Source organism: Pseudophryne corroboree, chromosome 2, assembly GCF_028390025.1.
Source record: "Pseudophryne corroboree isolate aPseCor3 chromosome 2, aPseCor3.hap2, whole genome shotgun sequence".
In the NCBI taxonomy this organism is placed as follows: Eukaryota; Metazoa; Chordata; class Amphibia; order Anura; family Myobatrachidae; genus Pseudophryne; species Pseudophryne corroboree.
The window spans coordinates 248995313-249018315 of record NC_086445.1 but is presented as its reverse complement, the minus strand read 5'-3'; the positions used below and the strand labels follow the sequence as shown (position 1 = coordinate 249018315).

The 23003-nt window shown below is 46.4% G+C and overlaps 1 protein-coding gene across 2 annotated transcripts in view; it reads left to right on the top strand.

The window, feature by feature from the left end:
• Positions 1-23003, top strand: part of RNF41 (ring finger protein 41) — a 173593-nt gene that overhangs the window by 66628 nt on the left and 83962 nt on the right. For both annotated transcript variants that reach the window (XM_063952638.1, XM_063952637.1), the window contains one exon: positions 17588-17698. In XM_063952638.1, coding sequence (XP_063808708.1) covers positions 17609-17698 — 90 coding nt within the window. In that variant the 5' untranslated portion in view covers positions 17588-17608. The remainder of the gene's footprint in view (positions 1-17587; positions 17699-23003) is intronic.

Here is a 23003-nt window from a genome sequence, read left to right as displayed (position 1 = left end):
TTGGTCAGAAAAGAAATCCCTTTCTTTTTTACTTCGTCTTGGAACCCTGTAATGTCCGTGTGTACGATGGTGTCCTTGATGTTCCTGCCCCTAGAGAAGCACATCATGGGTCTCACATTTTTCATTGATGTTAATGCCTTATCTGTTGAAATAATTGGCCATAGTGCCCTAGTGGCTCTTTGGATGACTGGGCTGGCTGTGTTGAAGGTGTTAACGAATGGGATTACCGCTTTGGTGCGTTTAGGGGAAGGTTTCAACAAGTTCTCTCTGGGGATCAGCAGTATTTCTGCCTTCTGTTGTAGTAGTGTATGTGGATCATATCCCCTCTGTTCGAACTTCCTCACCATCATGTTCAGTTCTTGGTCCAGTGACATGCGGTCACTAATTATCCTTGAAGCCCTGATCATTTGGGATCTTGGTAGGCCATTCTTGAGAGGCTTGGGATGGTGACTATTGGCACGTAGTAGTACATTTTTGTCTGTCGTTTTTGGTATATAGACTCATAGACAACCTCCCCTCCGTTAGGGTCACTTTGACGTCCAGGTAGTTGAGGGTGTCCCCGCTGATTTGATGTGTGTATTTAATGGTTGACTGTCGATTGTTGGTATTCGACATTAAGCATTCGAAGGCTTCCCGTCCCCCAGTCCATAGGAGGAACAGGTCGTCAATGTACCTGGTAAACATCAATATGTGTTGTGCCACTTCCTGGTTATTGAAAAAAACTGCCTGCTCTTCCTGGAACATAAAGATGTTTGCAAATGACGGGGAGACGTTGCTCCCCATCGCACACCCCGTTTTTTGTCGGTAGATATTACCGTTGAACATGAAGAAGTTCTTTTCCAGGGTCATAGTTAGGAGCTCCATAAAGAGATCAAGGTTGATTATGGAAGTAATCCTGACGAAAGGTGTGAATAAAGACACCTGAAACGTTGACACGCTAATCGGCCTGGTGAGCTGTTTTATTCATAGAAAATCCTTTGGAGTGCCGCCCATCACTTTACCTTGTCTGCTGGGCCTTGCAGTGCCACGGGAAGGCATCCAGGTATTCAATCCTTGCTGTAGGAGTGCCGGTTACAATTGTTTTTTATATATATATATATATATATATATATATATATATATATATATATATATATATATATAAACATGCCCAAAGAGACATTAGTCTACTGGGTTCTAGAGTGTCGATTTCTGCTGGACGTGTCCTGTAGAATATGCAATGGACAGGTGATGCCGACTTAAGAGGCATATGGAAGGCTGAGGATTGTGTGAAGAAGGGATCTCGGACCTGGTCTCCACAGCTATAGCTGGTAATTCTGATATTTTGCCTTATATTCCTGCACAGCCTAGGAAAGCACGACATTATCAAATGCAGCCTTTCGAACACAAAGAAACAAGAAAGTCCGAGGTGCGTCCTTTATTGCCAGAGGCAGGGGCAGAGGAACGAAGCTGCACAACACAGCTAGTTCCCAGGAACAGAAGTCCTCCCCGGCCTCTACAAAATCCACCGCATGTCGCTGGGGCTCCACAGGCGGAGCTAGGCCCGGTGGGGGCACGTCTTCGTAAGTTCAGCCACAAGTGGGTTCACTCCCTGTTGGATCCTTGGGCAATAGATATTGTGTCTCAGGGATACAAGCTGGACTTTGAGGAGATGCCCCCTCACCGACGGCCCTGCCGGCTTCCCCCCACGAGAGGGAAATAGTGTTAACTGCAATTCACAAATTGTATCTTCAACAGGTGGTGGTCAAGGTTCCCCTCCTTCAACAAGGAGGGGGTTATTATTCGACCATGTTGTATTCCCGAAACCGGACGGTTCGGTCAGACCCATATTGAATTTAAAATCCCTGAACATATACCTGAAAAGGTTCAAGTTCAAGATGGAATCGCTAAGAGCGGTCATCGCAAGCCTGAAAGGGGGAGATTTTATGGTGTCTCTGGACATAAAGGATGCATTCCTTCATGTCCCCATTTATCCACCTCATCAGGCGTACCTCAGTTTTGCGGTACAGGATTGTCATTACCAATTTCAGATGTTGCTGTTTGGTCTCTCCACGGCCCCGAGAATCTTCACCAAGGTAATGGCGGAAATGATGGTGCTCCTGCGGAAGCAAGGTGTCGCAATTATCCCGTACTTGGACGATCTCCTCATAAAAGCGAGATCAAGAGAGCAGTTGCTGAACAGCGTATCACTTTCTCTGGAAGTGTAACGGCAACACGGCTGGATTCTATATATTCCAAAGTCGCATTTGGATCCTACGGCTCATCTGCCTTTCCTAGGCATGATTCTGGACACAGACCAGAAAAGGGTTTATCTCCCGATAGAGCTCAGGAGCTCATGACACTGGTCAGGAATCTATTAAAACCAAAACAGGTGTCAGTGCTTCACTGCACTCGAGTCCTGGGAAGGATGGTGGCATCATACGAGGCCATTCCCTTCGGCAGGTTCCATGCGAGGACCTTCCAATGGGACTTACTGGACAAGTGGTCCGGATCACATCTTCAGATGCATCGGTTAATCACCCTGTCCCCAGGGCCAGGGTGTCACTCCTATGGTGGCTGCAGAGTTCTCACCTTCTAGAGGGATGCAGATTCGGAATTCAGGACTGGGTCCTGGTGACCACGGACGCTAGCCTCCGGGGGTGGGGAGCAGTCATACAGGGAAGAAATTTCCAAGGTCTGTGGTCAAGTCAAGAGACTTGCCTTCACATCAACATCCTGGAACTAAGGGCCGTATACAACGTCCTATGTCAAGCGGAGCACTTGCTTCGCGACCAACTGGTTCTGATTCAGTCAAACAACATCACCGCAGTGGCTCAGGTGAACCGCCAAGGCGGCACAAGGAGCAGAGTGGCGATGGCAGAAGCCACCAGAATTCTTCGCTGGGCGGAGAATCACGTAAGCGCTCTGTCAGCAGTGTTCATCCCGGGAGTGGACAACTGGGAAGCAGACTTCCTCAGCAGACACGACCTCCACCCGGGAGAGTGGGGACTTCATCAGGAAGTCTTCACACAGATCACATATCGGTGGGAACTGCCACAGGTGGACATGATGGCATCCCGCCTCAACAAAAAACTACATATTGCGCCAGGTCAAGAGACCCTCAGGCAATAGCGGTAGACGCCCTGGTGACACCGTGGGTGTTCCAGTCGGTCTATGTATTTCCTCCTCTTCCTCTCATTCCCAAGGTGCTGAGGATAATAAGGAAAGGAGGAGTGAGAACAATCCTCATTGTTCCAGATTGGCCACGAAGGACCTGGTATCCAGATCTGCAAGAAATGCTCACAGAGGACCCGTGGCCTCTTCCTCTAAGACAGGACCTGTTGCAACAGGGGCCCTGTCTGTTCCAAGTCTTGCCGCGGCTGCGTTTGACGGCATGGCGTTGAACGCCGGATCCTAGCAGAAAAGGGCATTCCGGACGAGGTCATTCCTACGCTGATAAAGGCTAGGAAGGACGTGACAGCTAAACATTATCACCGTATATGGCGAAAATATGTTTCCTGGTGTGAGGCCAGGAATGCTCCTACAGAGGAATTCCAGCTGGGCCGTTTCCTTCACTTTCTACAGTCAGGAGTGAATTTGGGCCTAAAATTGGGCTCCATTAAGGTCCAGATTTCGGCCCTATCCATTTTCTTTCAAAAAGAGTTGGCTTCTCTACCAGAAGTTCAGACGTTGTAAAGGGAGTGCTGCATATTCAGCCTCCTTTTGTGCCTCCAGTGGCACCTTGGGATCTTAACGTGGTGTTAAGTTTACTGAAATCACACTGGTTTGAACCACTTAAAACGGTGGAGTTAAAATATCTCACGTGGAAGGTGGTCATACTATTAGCCTTGGCTTCGGCTAGGCGTGTGTCAGATTTAGCGGCTTTGTCACATAAAAGCCCCTATCTGGTTTTCCATATAGATAGAGCAGAATTGCGGACCAGTCCACTGCGAAAAGTGGTGTCATCTTTTCATATGAACCAACCTATTATGGTGCCTGTGGCTACTCGTGACTTGGAGGATTCCGAGTTACTGGATGTGGTCAAGGCTTTGAAGGTTTATGTAGCCAGAACGGCTAGAGTCAGGAAAACGGAGTCGCTGTTTATCCTGTATGCATCCAACAAGCTGGGTGCTCCTGCTTCAAAGCAAACTATTGCTCGCTGGATCTGTAACACGATTCAGCAGGCTCATTCTGCGGCTGGATTGCCGCTGCCTAAATCAGTTAAAGCCCATTCCATTAGGAAGGTGGGCTCTTCTTGGGCGGCTGCCCGAGGGGTCTCGGCATTACAACTATGCCGAGTTGCTACTTGGTCAGGTTCAAACACTTTTGCGAAGTTCTACAAGTTTGATACCCTGGCTGATGAGGACCTATTGTTTGCTCAATCGGTGCTGCAGAGTCATCCGCACTCCTCCGCCCGTTTGGGAGCTTTGGTATAATCCCCATGGTCCTTACGGAGTCCCCAGCATCCACTAGGACGTTAGAGAAAATAAGATTTTACTTACCGGTAAATCTATTTCTCGTAGTCCGTAGTGGATGCTGGGCGCTCGTCCCAAGTGCGGACTTCTTCTTCTGCAATACTTGTATATAGTTATTGCTTAAATAAGGGTTATGTTATGGTTGCATCAGGGTTGAACTGATGCTCTGTTGTTCATACTGTTGACTGGGTAAGTTTATCACAAGTTATACGGTGTGATTGGTGTGGCTGGTATGAGTCTTGCCCTGGATTTCCAAAATCCTTTCTTTGTACCGTCAGCTCTTCCGGGCACAGTTTCTCTAACTGAGGTCTGGAGGAGGGACATAGAGGGAGGAGCCAGAGCACACTAGAATCTAAAATCTTTCTGAAAGTGCCCATGTCTCCTGCGGAGCCCGTCTATTCCCCATGGTCCTTACGGAGTCCCCAGCATCCACTACGGACTACGAGAAATAGATTTACCGGTAAGTAAAATCTTTGTATTTTTTGTCTTTCTTTAGTCCACTGTGTTCCAAGGGACTCCTGAGTCCTGATATTGAACTCTCTCCATAGTGCTGCTTTGTGCTTGGTATATTTACCCGGACTATGTAAACTTTATCCCAGCCCATTGTGCTGTGTCTATAAATATAGACTATGCATTCATGCACATCCAAATAGGAGAACCAGATTCTCAATATTTTGCTGTTTGTATACTTAATATTAGTACAATTTTTCTTTTCGGTCAGTTTGCTCTATAAGAATTATTGATGAAATGAATATACTAAATAGCAGGACTTTTAACAGGAATCTGGACTTATTTTTTTTTTTCTTTAATAAAGCTTGCATTTCCCCCCTGATATGTATTGACTGCATCAGCAACTCTACTGTGGTACAGGGTATTTTACATATGGCTTAGTCTGGATGTGTTTAATGCAGAGACTGCTTCAGGGTTAAAATCCAGACTTTCATGCATTCAATTTGCATGTTATTAACCTAGATATACTGTAAATGAGCGTGGACGCTGAGAGCCTACTCCTCAGTTACTAATTATCATACCATGTAAAACTCCTGTCTGTGCTGCAGATACATATTTATTTTCTTTCTATTGAATTTTCAGCTTGTTACACTTTCCTGCAAAAAATCTTCTGTTTCTCTAGTATTTGTGGCTCTATGCGGATGTTTAAGACCGTGCATGGCCTGCTTGTGCATCGGTGGTTGTACAACACAGGCTGTATATCTAAGCAGGGAGTGTGGGTATCTTCCAAAAATGGGCAGTTTTTTCATAACTAACCTGCAGAGGACAGATGTCGATGACTGTGTGCACAAGCCATAGAAATCATTCTTCATGATTTGTAATGCTGACAAAACACAACTGCCTGTCATTGTACCACAGTGTTAGGGGTTCAGTATGTAATCCCGTTGGCCAGAATGCTGTCGGTCAGAATATCGACAACTGCATCCCGGCCATCAAAATCCTGACAGCCCCGTGGTTAAGACACTACCCCTACCCTAACTCTCCCTTGTGGATGCCTAACATTAACCCTCCCTTTTGGGTGCCTAGCCCTAACCCTCCCCGCCCGGGGGTGCCTAAACCTAACCCTCCCTGCTCGGTGCTCAACCCTAATCTTCCTGTCCCTACACCCTAACCCTAACACCCCTTCTAATTACTAAACCTAACCTTCTCACCTCATGCAGCAGGACGCAAGCGCGTCCTGTTGAGAGGACGATCGTGACTGCCGGTGTCACTGGGATTCCAGGTCCCCCGTCTGCAATCGGACATCGGGATTGTGGCTGTGAGTTGGTATTGTGACTGCTTCCCCAATGCAGTATATGAATCTGGGATATTTTTTTTTCTACATCCCCTCTAGAATGTGATTCAAATGTTGTCATTTGTTAGTCATTTTGAGGGGAATTCAATTGTTGGTCTCCCCAGTGGCAACTAGACGGCACTAGGGTGCACATGCAGCTGGGGAGACGCATTTTAGCTTGCAGCCTCCTAATGTGCGAGCTGTGAATTGTGTGATTTCCAAGGTTTGACCGCTGCTAAACCCGATACTAATGGACGCATGTACGGGCTATGGGCACCCAACAATTGAATAGCCCCAGTGGGCGCCCAATACGTTTTGGGCACTCACAAAACAATTGAATCTGCCCCATTTTGGTTTTTCTACTTCTATTGCTATTACAAATCTACATTTATTATGAGGGGCAGTTCAATCCAACTTGAATTAAATAGCGCTGGAAGGCCCGGAGGGAGCTCCTGGAGCTATTCAATTCAGCGCAATGTTAAGTCAGACAATGCCGGTTCATGCACCTTAAATATGGTGTTTTAGATGCGAGAACCGTCATTCTCCGAAGCTGAATTTGGTGCACTAGGGGCAGAAAGCAACATCGCGCCATGAGTTTTGACTGATTTCTGCTGGTTTTGTCGGATTTACGCACCTCCTGAGGTGTGAGAATCCTCAACTCCAGTATAACATCACGCTGAATTGAATATCTCCAGGATCTCCCTTCCGACGCTATTCATTTCATATTGAATTGACCCCAGAGAATTGATAAAGACATTGGGGGGAATTCAGTTAGAAGCGAGGGGAAGTAGTTTTCCAGATGAGTACCCAGAGCTATTCCATTGACCACAACCAGCAGATTTCTGCTGCCACATTTCTGAGGTGAGAAGAAATTGTGCTAATACCTTGGGGCTAGTTTCGGGTAAATCAGAAAATGCACTTTAGTGCAGTTTAGTTGCAGTAAACTACATCTCCCGACTTAAGTGCCAGTCTTAATGTGGTCAATTAAATAGCTCCAGACACTCATCCTGTGAGTTACACCCCCTCACTTCTAATTGAATCCCCCCATTGAGAAGCAAAGTGTCATTAGGTGCTAGGGATGACTGTTGTACATAAATCACAGAGGCACCAAATTAATCGGAAACATCACTAAAATGAACAACTGTTCTGCTGGTAGTTTCTTTCCATTGCATCCTTGACCATGGAAAGCTGTAATCCTAGAATTGGCAAAGAACCTGGTTTTTCTTGTTTTAATCACATAATGGAAAAGTAAATATAAGGCAGGGTAGCTGCAGACAGCTGATTTTCTTTTGAAAGAAAGGGGAGACTACATATATCTACTGTTTAGTGCAAAGCAACTTGCATGCCTACTGGTGAAAATGTAGAAAAATGTAAAATAGTAACACCTTGTTTCTCTAATGTCCTAGAGGATTCTGGGGTTCCATTTTGTACCATGGGGTATAGACGGGTCCACTAGGAGCCAGGGGCACTTTAAGAATTTGATAGTGTGCGCTGGCTCCTGCCTCTATGCCCCTCCTACCAGACTCTGTTTAGAAAATGTGCCTGGAGGAGCTGATCACGCTTATGGAAACTCCTGCATTTATTTTATGTTTGTCATTTTCAGGCAGGGCTGGTTGGCACTAGCCTGCCAGCTTCGTGGGACTTGGGTTGGGGGCGTTGGGGGGGAACGACCCGGGAACGACCCGACCTTTTGAAGGGTTAATGGTCCCGTTCCCCGCTGACAGGACACTGAGCTCCTGAGGAAACTATTGCAAGCCCCACCACGGCGAGCGTACATTCCTGCAGCACGCCGCCACCCCTAACAGAGCCAGAAGAAAGAAGAGTGGTGAGTACTAAGTCAGCATCCCGAATAGCGGGTCGCCGTCCATTATGGCGGCATGAGGGTACGGAGACGCACGGCTTCTAACCGGGCGGATTGCGTCTCCAGACACAGTACACAGCTGTGTCTCAGTACACTGTACACAGTACTCACACTGGCAAAAGCAGCCTATAAAATGGTTTTCTCTCCATTTTAAGCAGCAGATTACCAAAGCCAGTATAAAAAAAAGCGGGAAGATCACTATGAGATGACCCAGCAGCTCACCAGCGCCATTTTCCCTCTGCAGTGGACTCAGAAGTTGACTGACAGGGACGCGCAGCTCCTCCAGTGTGACTCCAGATTACCTCAGCGGTACCAGGGGGTCATAGCAGAGGGGGAGCGATTATTAGTGTACTAAGTCCCCTATCAGGGTACTTAGTCTGCGACCCGGCTAAACTTGGAGTTAGTGATAAGGGCGCGGTGGGGGCTGGCTCCAAATTACTCTGTGTCTCCCTGAAGGGCTTTTTGTGTGTTAATTGTCCTTAACCTTTTCCTGTGTGTGTGTGCTGTCACATTTACATTATGTCAGGCAAAGAGTGTGTTTCTTGTACAGTGGAGTTTTCCTCTTCACCAGGGTGCTCACTACTGGGTACTCGGGGCAGTGCACCTTCCCAAAACAGTGGGGCTGAACCGGAATGGTTTACTCCCATTAAGGGAATGATCTCAAATATTTCTACAAAGTTATCCCGCAATGAGAAAGAGACGCAATACTTAAAACAGACTGTGGATGAGTTGATGACTAGAGACTCTGTCCCCAAACCAGCGACTCAATCCCCTCCCATTTGTCCGCAAAAACAATCTCTGGCCCATATCCTGCAGTCTGACTCCGACGGGTCAGACCTGGAGGAGGGTGAGGTGGATTTGGAGGTGGGGGGGGAGGTGCTACTCTGTCACAGGGAATAGAAGCTCTTATAGAGGCTATCAGAGATGTTCTGCAAATTCCTGATAAGTTGTCAGAGGTGTGTGAGGAATCTTATTTTAATAAAAAGTAAAAAAGAAGTCCTCATTCACTTTTCCTGCGTCAAAGGAATTGAATACCCAGCTTGAAGAACCGTGGGTTAATCCTGGTAAGAAATTTCAAATCTCTAAAATGTTGCACTCCTCTTTTCCTTTTTCCTCTGGAGGATAGGAAAAAATGGGAAAATCCACAGATAGTGGATGCATAAGTCTCTAGGCTGTCACGTAAAATTGTATTGCCTGTCCCTGGTGCAGCCTTTCTAAAGGATACGGCTGTTCGTAAAATTGAGACTACACTCAAATCATTGTACACAGCTGCTGGGGTAGCCCAAAGACCCACTATTGCATGTGCGTGGATCACAAAAAACATTGCTAAATGGTCAGGTAACCTAAGTGAGGGGTTAGATTCCTTGTCTAGGGGGTATGTTGTCTTACTTCTGCAGCATATACAGGACTCTGCGAACTTTATGGTGGAAGCCATAAAAGAGATTGGTTTGCTTAATGCACGCACCACTGCTATGGCAGTGTCAGCATGCAGGAGTTTGTGGCTACGCCAGTGGACTGCTGATGCGGACTCCAGGAAAGGCGTGGAAGGCCTACCATTCACAGGAGAGGCCTTGTTTGGAGATGAACTAGACAAATGGATCTCCAAAGCTTCTGCGGATAAGTCTACGTATCTTCCTTCCGCAGCTCCCCCAGCCAGGAAAGCTTATTCAGTTTCAAATTTACAGTCCTTTCGGACAGCCAAGTTTAAGGGAAAATCCAGAGGTGCTTCTACGGCCTCCAGAGGCGCAAGAGGTAAACCACGCAAACCAGTAACTGCAGGTGTTCAGGAACAGAGCTCAGGCTCTGCTTCCTCAAAGCCTTTAGCATGACGGTGGACCGCGAGGCCTGGAGGTCTGTCAGGTGGGAGCCCGACTACAATTCTTCAGTCACTTCTGGCCAAGTTCGTGCCGGGAGCCCTGGGTAATAGATCTTATTTCCCAGGGCTACAGACTGGAGTTCCAAGAGCTCCCACCTCACAGTTTCTTCAAATCAGGCTTACCAGCTTCACAAGAGGCAAGTATAACTTTACAGCAGGCCATCCAAAAACTGGTACAGACTCAAGTCATTGTTCTAGTTCCAACTCATCTACACAACAAGGGGTACTATTCCAACTTGCTTGTAGTACCGAAACCGGACGGTTCGGTACGTCCAATTCTGTACCTCAAGTCCTTGAACCCGTTATTAAGAGTGTTCAAGTTCAAGATGGAGTCTCTGAGAGCGGTGATCTCAGGTCTGGAGAAAGGGGAATTCCTTGCGTCTCTGGATATCAAGGATGCGTACCTTCACATTCCGATCTGGCCGCCTCACCAGGCTTATCTACGGTTTGCACTACAGGACTGTCACTACCAGTTCCAGGCCCTGCCATTTGGTTTCTCCACGGCACCGAGGGTGTTCACCAAAGTGATGTCAGAAATTATGTTTATGCTCCGCAAGCAGGGAATGAACATAATTCCGTACCTGGACGATCTTCTGATAAAGGCGCCATCCAGGGAGAGGTTGCTGGACAGTATTGGCCTCTCAACCAAACTTCTCCAGGTTCACGGGTGGATTCTGAACCTTCCGAAATCTCACCTAGAGCCAACACAGAGGCTCCCATTCCTGGGAATGATACTGGACACGGAGTCGCAGAAAGTGTTCCTTCCGTTGGAAAAGGCATTGGTAATCCAGTCGATGCTTCGGGATGTCCTGAAGTCAACCCGGATATCGGTGCATCTAAGCATTCGCCTTCTAGGGAAAATGGTGGCCTCTTACGAGGTGCTTCAATACGGAAGGTTTCACGCAAGACCCTTCCAGCTCGATCTGTTGGACAAATGGTCCAGATCGCATCTTCACATGCACCAGAGGACTTGTCTGTCACCAAAAGCCAGGATCTCCGTTCTGTGGTGGCTACAGACCTCACACCTCGTCGAGGGTCGGAAGTTCGGAATTCAGGACTGGATCCTGTGAACCACAGACGCAAGCCTCCGAGGTTGGAAAGCAGTCACCCAGGGGGTGCAGTTTCAAGGAAGATGGTCAAGTCAGGAAGTTTTCTTTCCAATCAACATTCTGGAACTCAGGGCTATACACAACGCCCTTCTGCAGGCCTCATCTCTTCTTCAGGATCGGGACATTCAAGTCCAGTCGGACAATGTAACTGCAGTGACGTACATAATCCAACAGGGCGGAACGAAAAGTAGAGCAGCAATGTCAGAGGTGTCAAGAATTCTCCTCTGGGCAGAAAAAAACGCTGTGGTGTTGTCAGCGGCGTTCATTCCGGGAGTAAACAACTGGGAAGCAGACTTCCTCAGCAGACACGACCTGCACCCGGGGTAGTGGGGCCTTCACCCGTAAGTGTTCAGGTGCTTGACACGTCGGTGGGGATATCCACAAAACGACATGATGGCCTCTCGTCTCAACAAGAAGCTCAAGCGGTATTGTTCCAAGTCGAGAGACCCACAGGCAGTGGCGGTAGACGCTCTGACGACTCCATGGGTCTATCAGATGGTGTACATGTTTCTTCCACTTCCTCTGATTCCAAGAATTCTCAAAAGAATAAAAAGGGAAAAGGTTCAAGCAATACTCATTGCTCCGGACTGGCCAAAAGAAGGGCCTGGTACGCTCATTTTCTGAAAATGCTCCTCGAAGATCCGTGGCCTTTACCTCTTCGCGAGGATCTTTTGCAACAGGGCCCATTTGTCTATCAGGCCTTACCGCAGCTACGTTTGACGGCATGGAAATTGAACGGCTGATTCTAGCCAGAAGAGGGATTCCTAACAAAGTTATCCCGAATATGATCCAAGCCAGGAAGGGGGTAACGTCTAAACATTACCACCGTATTTGGAAGAAATATGTCTTAGTGTGAGAGCAGAACTTATTCTGTGATGGAATTTCATCTAGGACGTTTCCTGCTTTTTCTGGCAACAGGTTTGGATGTGGGCCTACGTCTGGGCCCCATAAAAGTCCAGATTTCGGCCTTGTCCATTTCTTTCAGAAACAATTGGCTTCTCTCCCTGAGGTCCAGACGTTTTTGAAAGGTGTTCTGCGCATCCAACCTCCCTTTGGCCCTCATTCTGAGTTGATCGCTCGCTAGCTGCTTTTAGCAGCAGTGCACACGCTAGGCTGACGCCCTCTGGGAGTGTATCTTAGCTTAGCAGAAGTGCGAACGAAAGGTTAGCAGAACTGCGCGTAAAAATTTTCATGCAGTTTCTGAGCAGCTCGAAACTTTACTCCTGCCTTGCGATCGCTGCAGACTGTTTAGTTCCTGGTTTGACGTCACAAACGCCCTGCGTTCGGCCAGCCACTCCCCCGTTTTTTCAGCCACTCCTGCGTTTTTATCAGGCACGCCTGCGTTTTTCAGCACACTCCTTGAAAACGGGCAGTTACCACTCAGAAACACCCACTTCCTGTCAATCACTCACCGATCAACACAGCGACTGAAAAGCGTTGCTCGCCCTTGTGTAAAACTGCATAGTTTTGTGTGAAAGTACTTCGCGTATGCGTACTGCGGCCTGTACGCATGCGCAAAAGTGACGCTTTTTCAACTAATCGCCGCGCTGCGAACGAAAGCAGCTAGCGATCAACTCGGAATGAGGGCCATTGTGCTTTCCACGGCACCTTGGGATCTCAATTTGGTGCTGCAGTGCCTCCAATTGGATTGGTTTAAACCATTACAGGAGGTGGACGTAAAATATATTACATGGAAGACAGTCACACTGTTGACCTTGGCCTCAGTAAGACGTGTGTCGAAGCTGGGCGCTTTCTCACAAGTCCCTATTTAATTTTCCATGAGGACAGAGCTGAACTCAGAACCTGCCAGCAATTTCTTCCGAAAGTGGTGTCAGCGTTTCACATCAACCAACCTATTGTGGTTCTGGTTTTCACTGACACTTCCGCTACTTCAAAGTATTTGGATGTTGTGAGGGCTTTGAAGGTATACGTAAAGAGGACCACTCGTCACAGGAAATCCGACTCGCTGTTCGTTCTATATGATCCCAATAAAATTGGGTGTCCTGCTTCAAAGCAGACAATTGCACGCTGGATCAGGCTCACTATCCAGCATGCTTATTCCACGGCAAGTTTGCCGGTTCCAAAATCTGTACAGGCCCACTCTACTAGGTCGGTGGGTTCTTCCTGGGTGGCTGCTCGGGGTGTCTCGGATTTACTGCTCTGCTGAGCGGCTACTTGGTCTGGTTCGAACACGTTTGCAAAGTTTTAAAAGTTCGATACCTTGGCCTCTGAGGACCTTCAGTTTGGTCAAACAGTTCAGCATGAACCTCAGCACTCTCCTACCCGGTTTGGGAGCTTTGGTATATCCCCATGGTATTAAATGGATTCCCAGTATCCTCTAGGACGTAAGAGAAAATAGGATTTTAATTACCTACCGGTAAATCCTTTTCTCGTAGTCCATAGAGGATACTGGGCGCCTGCCCGGTGCTTCGTTCTTCCTGCACTGTTACTTGGTTAAGTATTGTTGGTTCAGCGGTTGCTGTTCCTGTTTAAAGTTGGTTTAGCATAGCTTTCCTCGGTTTGTGTGTGCTGGTTCGGAATCTCACCACTATCTTTATCTATCCTTCTCTCAAAGTATGTCCGTCTCCTCGGGCACAGTTTCCTAGACTGAGTCTAGTAGAAGGGGCATAGAGGGAGGTGCCAGCCCACACTATCAAATTCTTAAAGTGTCCATGGCTCCTAGTGGACCCATCTATACCCCATGCTACTAAATGGAACCCCTGTATCCTCTACGGACTACGAGAAAAGGATTTACCGGTAGGTAATTTATAACCCTATTTTCTGTGTACCGGGCCAGCTATTTTTTCCATTCCACCCATGCACATCTTTCTGGTTCACTCATTGTTCTCTAGACAAGAGGCTCGACTCCACTCATGAGGTATCACCAACAGGTCATATCTTCAGGATTTCTGCCTGTGGAAACAGGTTGGATAATTTATTGACCAAGCAAAATACGTAAACTTAATTATAATGCATAATTAAAGAGAACCAGAAATCATGACCTCTTGGGTATACGTGAGGATTGGAATTGTGAAGGTGTGGTATTAAAGGTTGACCACTATTGGTCGACAGTAACGAGGTTGACAGGGATTCTAGGTCGACAGGGTCTCTAGGTCAACATGGTCTAGGTTGACAGGGCAAAAGGTTGACATAATTTTTTTTTTTTAATCTTTTTTTGGTGTCATTTTTATCGCATAGTGACCGGGAACCCCAATCAGTGCCCCGCGTCCCCTCGCATGGCTCGCTATGCTATGGGCATGGTTAACGCTCCCAGTCGTAGTCCACGTGGATCGTAAAGTATGAAAGTTCAAAAAAGATTTTAAATGAAAAACTCATGTTGACCTAGAGACCCTGTCAACCTAAGTCTTGTCAACCTAGAGACCGGATACCGCTAGTTTTAGGTCAACTAAATTTGCTAGTGAATGTACAGTATGTTGCGCTTCCATTGCACTGCCCATCAGAGGACAAGCCTGATCTGAATTCAGACGATTTTCTTTATAAAGAGCATTGCCTGTTTAGCTATGTTAATCAAATGAAGTAAGTAAAGCAGAATATGAAAGTAAAGCATAATCTTCCTTTTTCTTGTGGAATGCTACAATCCATAAAATTGTTCACATTGAAACTTTTAGAAAAGTTTTTACATATTTCTAGCTATTTAGGAAACGTACCTTGAAATACTGCAAAAAACACAATTGTTACTCCTAGAAATCATGAGTTTAGCTCAATCCGATGAGCACTTGAGTGTTCTCTTCCAAGTGAAATACAGTGCAAGAAAGCATTGGGTAAAATACTTCAGGAAGGAGATGACATGCTCTCTCGTCCATGTGGCCTGCAGTTAAATGTGAGGTATAGACTGTAGTACAAGAAAATGGTGCAGACCTCCTTTTCTCACATTGCTGTCCATGTCATGCACCTCTATACACACTACTTTCTAATATTGCACCTATAACTCTCCGTTGTATGCCTAAACCTAAATAAAGTAACAATCTGGTATCCTACACTATAGATAAAATGCCAGCAGCCAATAAGCCATCACTGAGTGGCCACAAATGGTTAATTAATCTATAGTTTCAAATACCTCCTTATGCCAGCTGTCTCCTTGCCTTCTCCTTCTTAGTGGTTTGTCTTGTCGTTTTGGTTATCCCTTGTATAAAGGTAAAAATTATAATACACAGAGCTGCTTGAAATAGTAATACTATTGCATCATAAGGGCACTGGGCCTAATTCATGTTTTGTAAGTAAAGAAAAACCGCAAGTAACTTTGGGCCTAATTCAGATCTGATCGCAGCCGCAAATTTGCTAGCTAATGGGCAAAACCATGTGCACTGCAGGGGAGGCAGATATAGGGGTATATTCAATAAGAGTCGGGTCCACTCCGACATGCAGTTGTCGGAATGGACCCGACAATCCCTATTCAAATGACAGTCGGATTTGGCCGCTCCCGGTGTCTTCTCCAGCCGTCAGCGGCCGCCGTAGGAGAGGTGTCTGCGGCGGTGGGGGCAGCAGCGGGAGAGCAACGGAAGAGGAGGAGACGGGGGGAGCAGCGGCTGCAGGAGCAGAGGCTCACGGCAGCGTCCACCCAGCTCCAGCAAGCAGGACCTCGCTTGCTGGAGCCGGGGTGGACGCTGCCGGTGGGCTCCTGCTCTACCCGCTGCCCCCCCCCCCCCCCCCCCCCCCCTTTCCGTCTCCTGTTCTCAATTTACCTCTTCTCAATCCAACTTTTTTTAAAGTCTGAAGGAGATTGTCGGAAACGGGGCTAAAACCTGTCTGGTTTAGCCCCGCTTCCGACAATGAAGCCGCAGATCAGTGTGCATTCCGACAAGTCAGGTTTCCCGACTTTTTGGGATAAACGGGGCCATAATGAATAGGTATGAACCCCTGCGGTTTTTCCGACAAGACGGCAGCTTCCGGCAGTTATTGAATATACCCATAAAGTGCAGAGAGTAAGGGTGGGTTATTTTTTTTTTTTTTTTGTGCAGGGTAAATACTGGCTGCTTTATTTAGACACTGCAATTTAGATTTCAGTTTGAACATACCCCACCCAAATGTAACTCTCCGCACATGTTATTTCTGCCCCCCCCCCCCCCTCCCTGTAGTGCACTATGGGGGTTATTCCAAGTTGATCGCAGCAGGAATTCTGTTAGCAACTGGGCAAAACCATGTGCACTGCAGGGGAGGCAGATATAACATGTGCAGAGAGAGTTAGATTTGGGTGTGGTGTGTTCAATCTGCAATCTAATTTGCAGTGTAAAAATAAAGCAGCCAGTATTACCCTGCACAGAAATAAAATAACCCACCCAAATCTAACTCTCTCTGCAAATGTTAAATTTGCCCCCCCTGCAGTGCACATGGGTTTGCCCAACTGCTAACAAATTTCCTGCTGCGATCAACTTGGAATTACCCCCATTGTATTGCCCATTAGCTAACAAATTTGCTGCTGCGATCAGATCTGAATTAGGCCCTGTGTTTCTAGAACAAACCATGTTGCCATGCAAGGGGTGAAAATGCATTTATATTTATTCTGTGCAGGGTAAATACTGTCTGCTTTTTGCATGTAGCCCACATATGTTAGTTTTATTTTTATACTGCAATGTGAATTTAAGTTTGAACATACCCCGCCCAAATCTTAATCTCTTTGCGTGTTACATCTGCCCCATCTGCAGTGCAACATGGTTTTGCCCAGTTGCTTGCTTTTTTGTTTTACTTACAAACCTCACTCGGCCAATATAAAAAATAAAAATAACAAAAACATTACATGGGGAAATATTCAATTGATATATTGCGCCCGATCTCCCGTCTAAAGTGACGGGAGATCGTGGGGCAATATTCAATTATCCGCCGTTATCATCCCTATCGTGCCCATAGCAGTTGGGTTTAGCTGTGTAAAGCGTCTAAACCTGACGAAAGTAATGGACGCGATCGTGAAAAGACCTATTTGGGCACCCAAACGGGTCACTTTTCGACCACCCCCGGGGATAGCAAGCTGAAATGCTTATATCGTGCCCATCGGTAGAAACATTTGAATAGCTGCTGGCGGGAGGGGGCGGCATAACAATTGAATTCCGCTCATGACGTATAGTTGTTCTGAAATCAATGGATAGAAGTCTATGGACGATATTTAATTGTTCCCCTTGCACACCCATGCGTGTCTACCGACCGCTATTCACTTGTTTCTGCTGACAGGCGTGCTAACATAATTTCAGGTTACTGCCTCTGGTGGTGGCGAGCTGAAAGGAGCAAAAAGTGACCTGTTTGAGCACTCAAACGGGACTCTTCATTTTGCGCCCATTAATATAGTCATGTAAAGCGGCTAAACCAGACTAAACTTGACACTAATGAGCGAGATCAGCACAATAATAAAGATCAATTGAATATTCAGATGGGAGATCGGGCGCGATATAACAACTAAATGCTGCCCTATAAGCATTGTGTATCGTGTGGTGTATGTATTTATATTAATACAGTGAGTTGTATCATTCAATATTTTTTTGTCTTTTATTGCAGTGTCTAGTGTTGTGATGAGCGATGGGGTATGATGTAACACGTTTCCAGGGTGATGTCGACGAAGATCTTCTCTGCCCCATCTGCAGTGGGGTTTTGGAGGAGCCAGTTCAAGTAAGTGATTTTGGTTTTATTATAACATATATTTTTTTTATTTATTTTTTTATCCAGTTGCATAATTGACAAAGTACTATGCATTTCCTTAGAGGCGACTGGTTATTCCATGTGGTTACATGCCATCAAATGAATACATGGCGAACATGAGCAGTTTCTGAGAGAGTATTGTCTTGGACATATGCAAGTGACCATTTCATGTTGTGATGATTACAATAAAACGAGCACTTGTTTTTGCTTACATTTCCATATTGCAACATTATTTTATAGATTTTGCTAAAAATGTTTTGCTTAATAACCATTTATGTTAATTATATTGACTAAGTTGTCGTAAGAAAATGTTTCCTGGGAAAGATGAGAAAAATATGTAAAGAAAGGGTCAGTTTAAAAGTGGATACACAATCTTTTTTTACCCTCCTGAGTGATATCGTTTACATTGTCGCCCAGTGTGTATGCTACGAGCGATGCCCGATGTGCGCTCCCGAGGATAGTTAACGAATTGTCAAATTGTACTTGCAGCTAAATCTGACCATATTGTCAGAAGCTTCATGTTCGGGCCGGCCGCAGCATGATGTCATAACGCACAGTATGTATGTTGGTGGGAGGTGTGGGGAAACACTGATATCGCTCATGGAGCATATCACATAGTGTGTACCCACCTTTAAAGTGTATATACCATGGGGATAAGGACTTCTGGATTTAACAGTATGTATTAATTTTCTTTTCTTACAACAAACATTTCCGTTCTGCAACCTTGAAACACATTCCTTGTGTGACATTGTATTTGTATACGGACTTTTTGGGAGCATGTTTGTCATCTTTTGCTGTGGATGCCAATTCCCCTTGGTCTTGCCCTCTTCATAATGGCAGCTAGTAGTATAATGGACTTGGGGAGTAATTAAGGCAAGATGCAATGTGATCTGAAAAGATGAGTAGATGAGTTGTTCATTGTTGTGGGGTTTATTTTTTGCTCTTCAAATCTCAAATGTAAAAAATGCAAAGTTGTCTAAGTATACTTGTACCAAAAGTCTTGCATGAGGTGCATTTTATATTTGTGTTTGTGTTGGATACACTTGGTAGCCACAGTATGCTTCCATGACTGGTGTTTGTGTTCTCATGGACGCTGTTGGCTTGTTTCTTCTGTAAAATGCTGCAAAAAAATAAAATGTGAATATTGAACAGATAATTGCCCCACAATTTAAAAATTCAATGTAATGCCCTCTTGCTACTTGCATAACACTATAAGGGGTTCAGCTCATTCCAATCTGCATAGTACTATGGAGTAATTTAATTCAAAGCCTTTCTAGAACAACACATCACAGCCTCAGCATTGCAAGTTTTCCTTCGCACTACCATAAGTGATGGGTAAGTGCACTGCTGGGTGTCGCAACGATGTATGGCAAAACTTCTCCCTCAATTGAATTGTGTTTACTTGGTGATAATGGACCTCTCTTTCGCTGCTCGGTATAATTATTAGGTTTTCATCATGTGAACATGGTTGTAATGTCCATATTGACCTTGTTGGCCTTCAGGAAGTCGACACTGCTATTATGTCAACCTCAACATTTCGACACTGTATTTCTTGACATCGTAAACAGCAACATAGAGGTAGCATGTCCTATTTCCTGAGTGGGATACAAAAGGGGATCTCATTATTTTTATCCTCTGGCTTGTTGCTACTTTAGGGGGTAATTCCCAGCGAGGCTAAATAGCTACCAGCTGGCTGAAGTACCCGGAGCTTATCAATTGGTTGTGCGGTAAACCCGCATCTTGCGATTTCTGAGCAGAAATTTGACTTAACTGGTGCCTTGGGGCTAATTGCGGTGTTACCACATACATGAACAGTATTGCTCCTGGCACTTATGTCAGGAAATGCTGTTTACCGCAATAAAGGGTCGGGCATTAGTTGCTGTAAACAGCATCTCCTGATATGTGCCACACGCAGTGCTCTCTGTTGAATAGCTGTTAGGCTCTTAAATCAGCTATTTCTCTTACGTCCTAGAGGATGCTGGGGACTCCATAAGGACCATGGGGATAGACGGGCTCCGCAGGAGACATGGGCACTAAAAAGAACTTTAGATATGGGTGTGCACTGGTTCCTCCCTCTATGCCCCTCCTCCAGACCTCAGTTTGATACTGTGCCCAGAGGAGACTGGGTGCATTACAGGGAGCTCTCCTGAGTTTCTCTGAAAGAATTTTGTTAGGTTTTTTATTTTCAGGGAGCCCTGCTGGCAACAGGTTCCCTGCATCGTGGGACTGAGGAGAGAGAAGCAGACCTACTTAAATGCTAGGCTCTGCTTCTTAGGCTACTGGACACCATTAGCTCCAGAGGGAGTCTGAACGCAGGTCTCCCCTCGCAGTTCGTCCCGGAGCCGCGCCGCCGTCCTCCTCACAGAGCCGGAAGATAGAAGACTTCAGAGGTTGCAAAAGACTTCAGATCTTCTCTGAGGTAACGCGCAGCGGTAACGCTGCGCGCCATTGCTCCCACACACAACACACATGGCAGGCACTGATGGGCGCAGGAGAGGAGGGGGGGCGCCCTGGGCAGCAATTTTAAACCTTTAGGACTGGCCAAAATAAATATATATATATATATATATATATATATATATATATATATATATATATATATATATATATATATATATATATATATATATATATATATACACACACACATGCTCTGCGGGCTCTATATAGGAGATCCCCCGCCAGTTTTTAAAGAAATCGAGCGGGACCGAAGCCCGCCGCTGAGGGGGCGGAGCTTGATCCCTCAGCACTCACCAGCGCCATTTTCTCCACAGCACACCGCTGCGAAGCTGGCTCCCCTGCTGAACACGGTGACGGAGGGTTTTAAAGAAGGGGGGGGGGGCACATAATTTGGCGCAGTCAATATATATAATAAAAGCGCTATATCGATCTGGGAATTTTTTCCAGGGTCATTGGCGCTGGGTGTGTGCTGGCATACTCTCTCTCTGTCTCTCCAAAGGGCCTTGTTGGGGGACTGTCTCCAGATTAGAGATTTCCCTGAGTGTGTGGGGTGTCGGTACGCGTGTGTCGGCATGTCTGAAGCGGAAGGCTCTTCTAGGGAGGAGGTGGAGCAAATGTGTGGTGTCTCCGTCGGCAACGCCGACACCTGACTGGTTGGATATGTGGAATGTTTTAAATGCAAATGTGAATTTATTACACAAAAGGTTGGACAAAGCAGAGTCCAGGGAATGTACAGGGAGTCAAGCCCTGCCTTTCACTATGTCGCAGGGACCTTCTGGGTCTCAAAAGCGCCCACTATCCCAAGTAGTAGACACAGATTCTGACTCCAGTGTCGACTACGATGATGCGAAGTTGCAGCCAAAATTGGCTAAAAGTATTAATTATATGATTATTGCAATAAAAGATGTGTTGCATGGGATCCGGTCTGAAGATCGACAGTATCTAGGTCGACCACTATAGGTCGACAGTCACTAGGTCGACATGGATGGAAGGTCGACAGGGTTTCTAGGTCGACATGTGCTAGGTCGACAGGTCTAAAGGTCGACATGAGTTTTTCAAAAAATTTTTCTTTTTTTGAATTTTTTCATACTTAATAATCCACGTGGACTACGATTGGAACGGTAATCTGTGCCAAGCGAAGGCACCATGCCCGAAGCAGGGCGAGCGAAGCGAGGGGACGCGGTGCACTAATTTGGGATCCCGGTCACTCTACGCAGAAAACAACACCAAAAAAAAATCCTCATGTCAACCTTTAGACCTGTCGACCTAGCACATGTCGACCTAGAAACCCTGTCGACCTTCCATCCATGCCGACCTAGAGACTGTCGACCTAAACATTGTCGACCTAGATACTGTCGATTTTGATGAACCACACCCGTGTTGCATATCACTGATGACCCCTCTGTACCGGACATGTTTAAAGAAAAGAAGCCTGAGGTTGCTTTTCCCCCTTCACATGAGCTAAATGAGTTGTTTGAAAGGGTTTGGGAAACTCCAGACAAGAAACTGCAGATTCCCAAAAGGATTCTTATGGCGTATCCTTTCCCGGCTAAGGATAGGATACGGTTGGAATCCTCCCCAAGGGTGGACAAAGCGTTGACACGCTTATCCTAAAAGGTAGCGCTGCCATCTCAAGATACCGCAACCCTCAAGGATCCTGCTGATCACAGGCAGGAGACTACCTTGAAGTCAATTTACACACATACTGGTACATTACTCAGACCGGCGATAGCGTCGGCTTGGATTTGTAGCGCTGTAGCAGCGTGGACAGATACCTAATCTGCTGATATTGATACGCTGGATAAGGAAACCATTTTATTGACCCTGGATCATATTAAGGATGCGGTCCTATATATGAGGGATGCTCAGAGAGACGTGGGCCTACTGGGTTCCAGAGCCAACGCTATGGCGATTTCTGCTAGGCGAGCCCTATGGACCCGACAATGGACGGGTGATGCCGACTCGCAGAGGCATATGGAGGTTTTGCCTTACAAGGATGAGGAATTGTTTGGGGAAGGTCTCACGGACCTGGTTTCCACAGCTACTGCAGGTAAATCAACTTTTTTGCCTTATGTTTCCTCACAGCCTAAGAAAACGCCACATTATCAGATGCAGTCCTTTCGGTCGCATAAATCCAATTGAGTACGGGGATCTTCCTTTCTTGCCAGAGGTAAGGGCAAGGGGAAAAAGCTGCCAACTACAGCTAGTTCCCAGGAGCAGAAGTCCTCCCTTGCTTCTACAAAATCCACCGCATGACGCTGGGGCTCCGCTGAGGGACTTCTCAGCCTTGTCTGGGTTCAATCACACTTGGATCCCTGGGCAATAGCATTGTTTCCCAGGGTTACAGGCTGGAATTCGAAGAGGTGCCTCCTCGCCGGTTTTTCAAATCGGCCCTACCGGCTTCTTCCCCAGAGAGGGAGGTAGTTTTAAATGCGATTCAAAAATTGAATCTTCAAGAAGTGGGGTATTACTCAACGCTGTTTGTGGTCCCGAAACCGGACGGTTCGGTCAGACCCATTCTGAATTTAAATCCTTAAACCTATACTTAAAAAGGTTCAAGTTCAAGATGGAGTCGCTCAGAGCGGTCATCGCCAGCCTGGAGGGGGGGGGGGGATTATATGGTATCCCTGGACATAAAGGATGCATACCTTCATGTCCCCATATATCCTCATCAGGCGTTCCTGAGATTTGCTGTACAGGATTGTCATTACCAATTTCAGACGTTGCCGTTTGGGCTTTCCACGGCCCGAGGGTTTTCACCAAGGTAATGGCGGAAATGATGGTGCTCCTGCGCAGGCAGGGAGTCACAATTTCC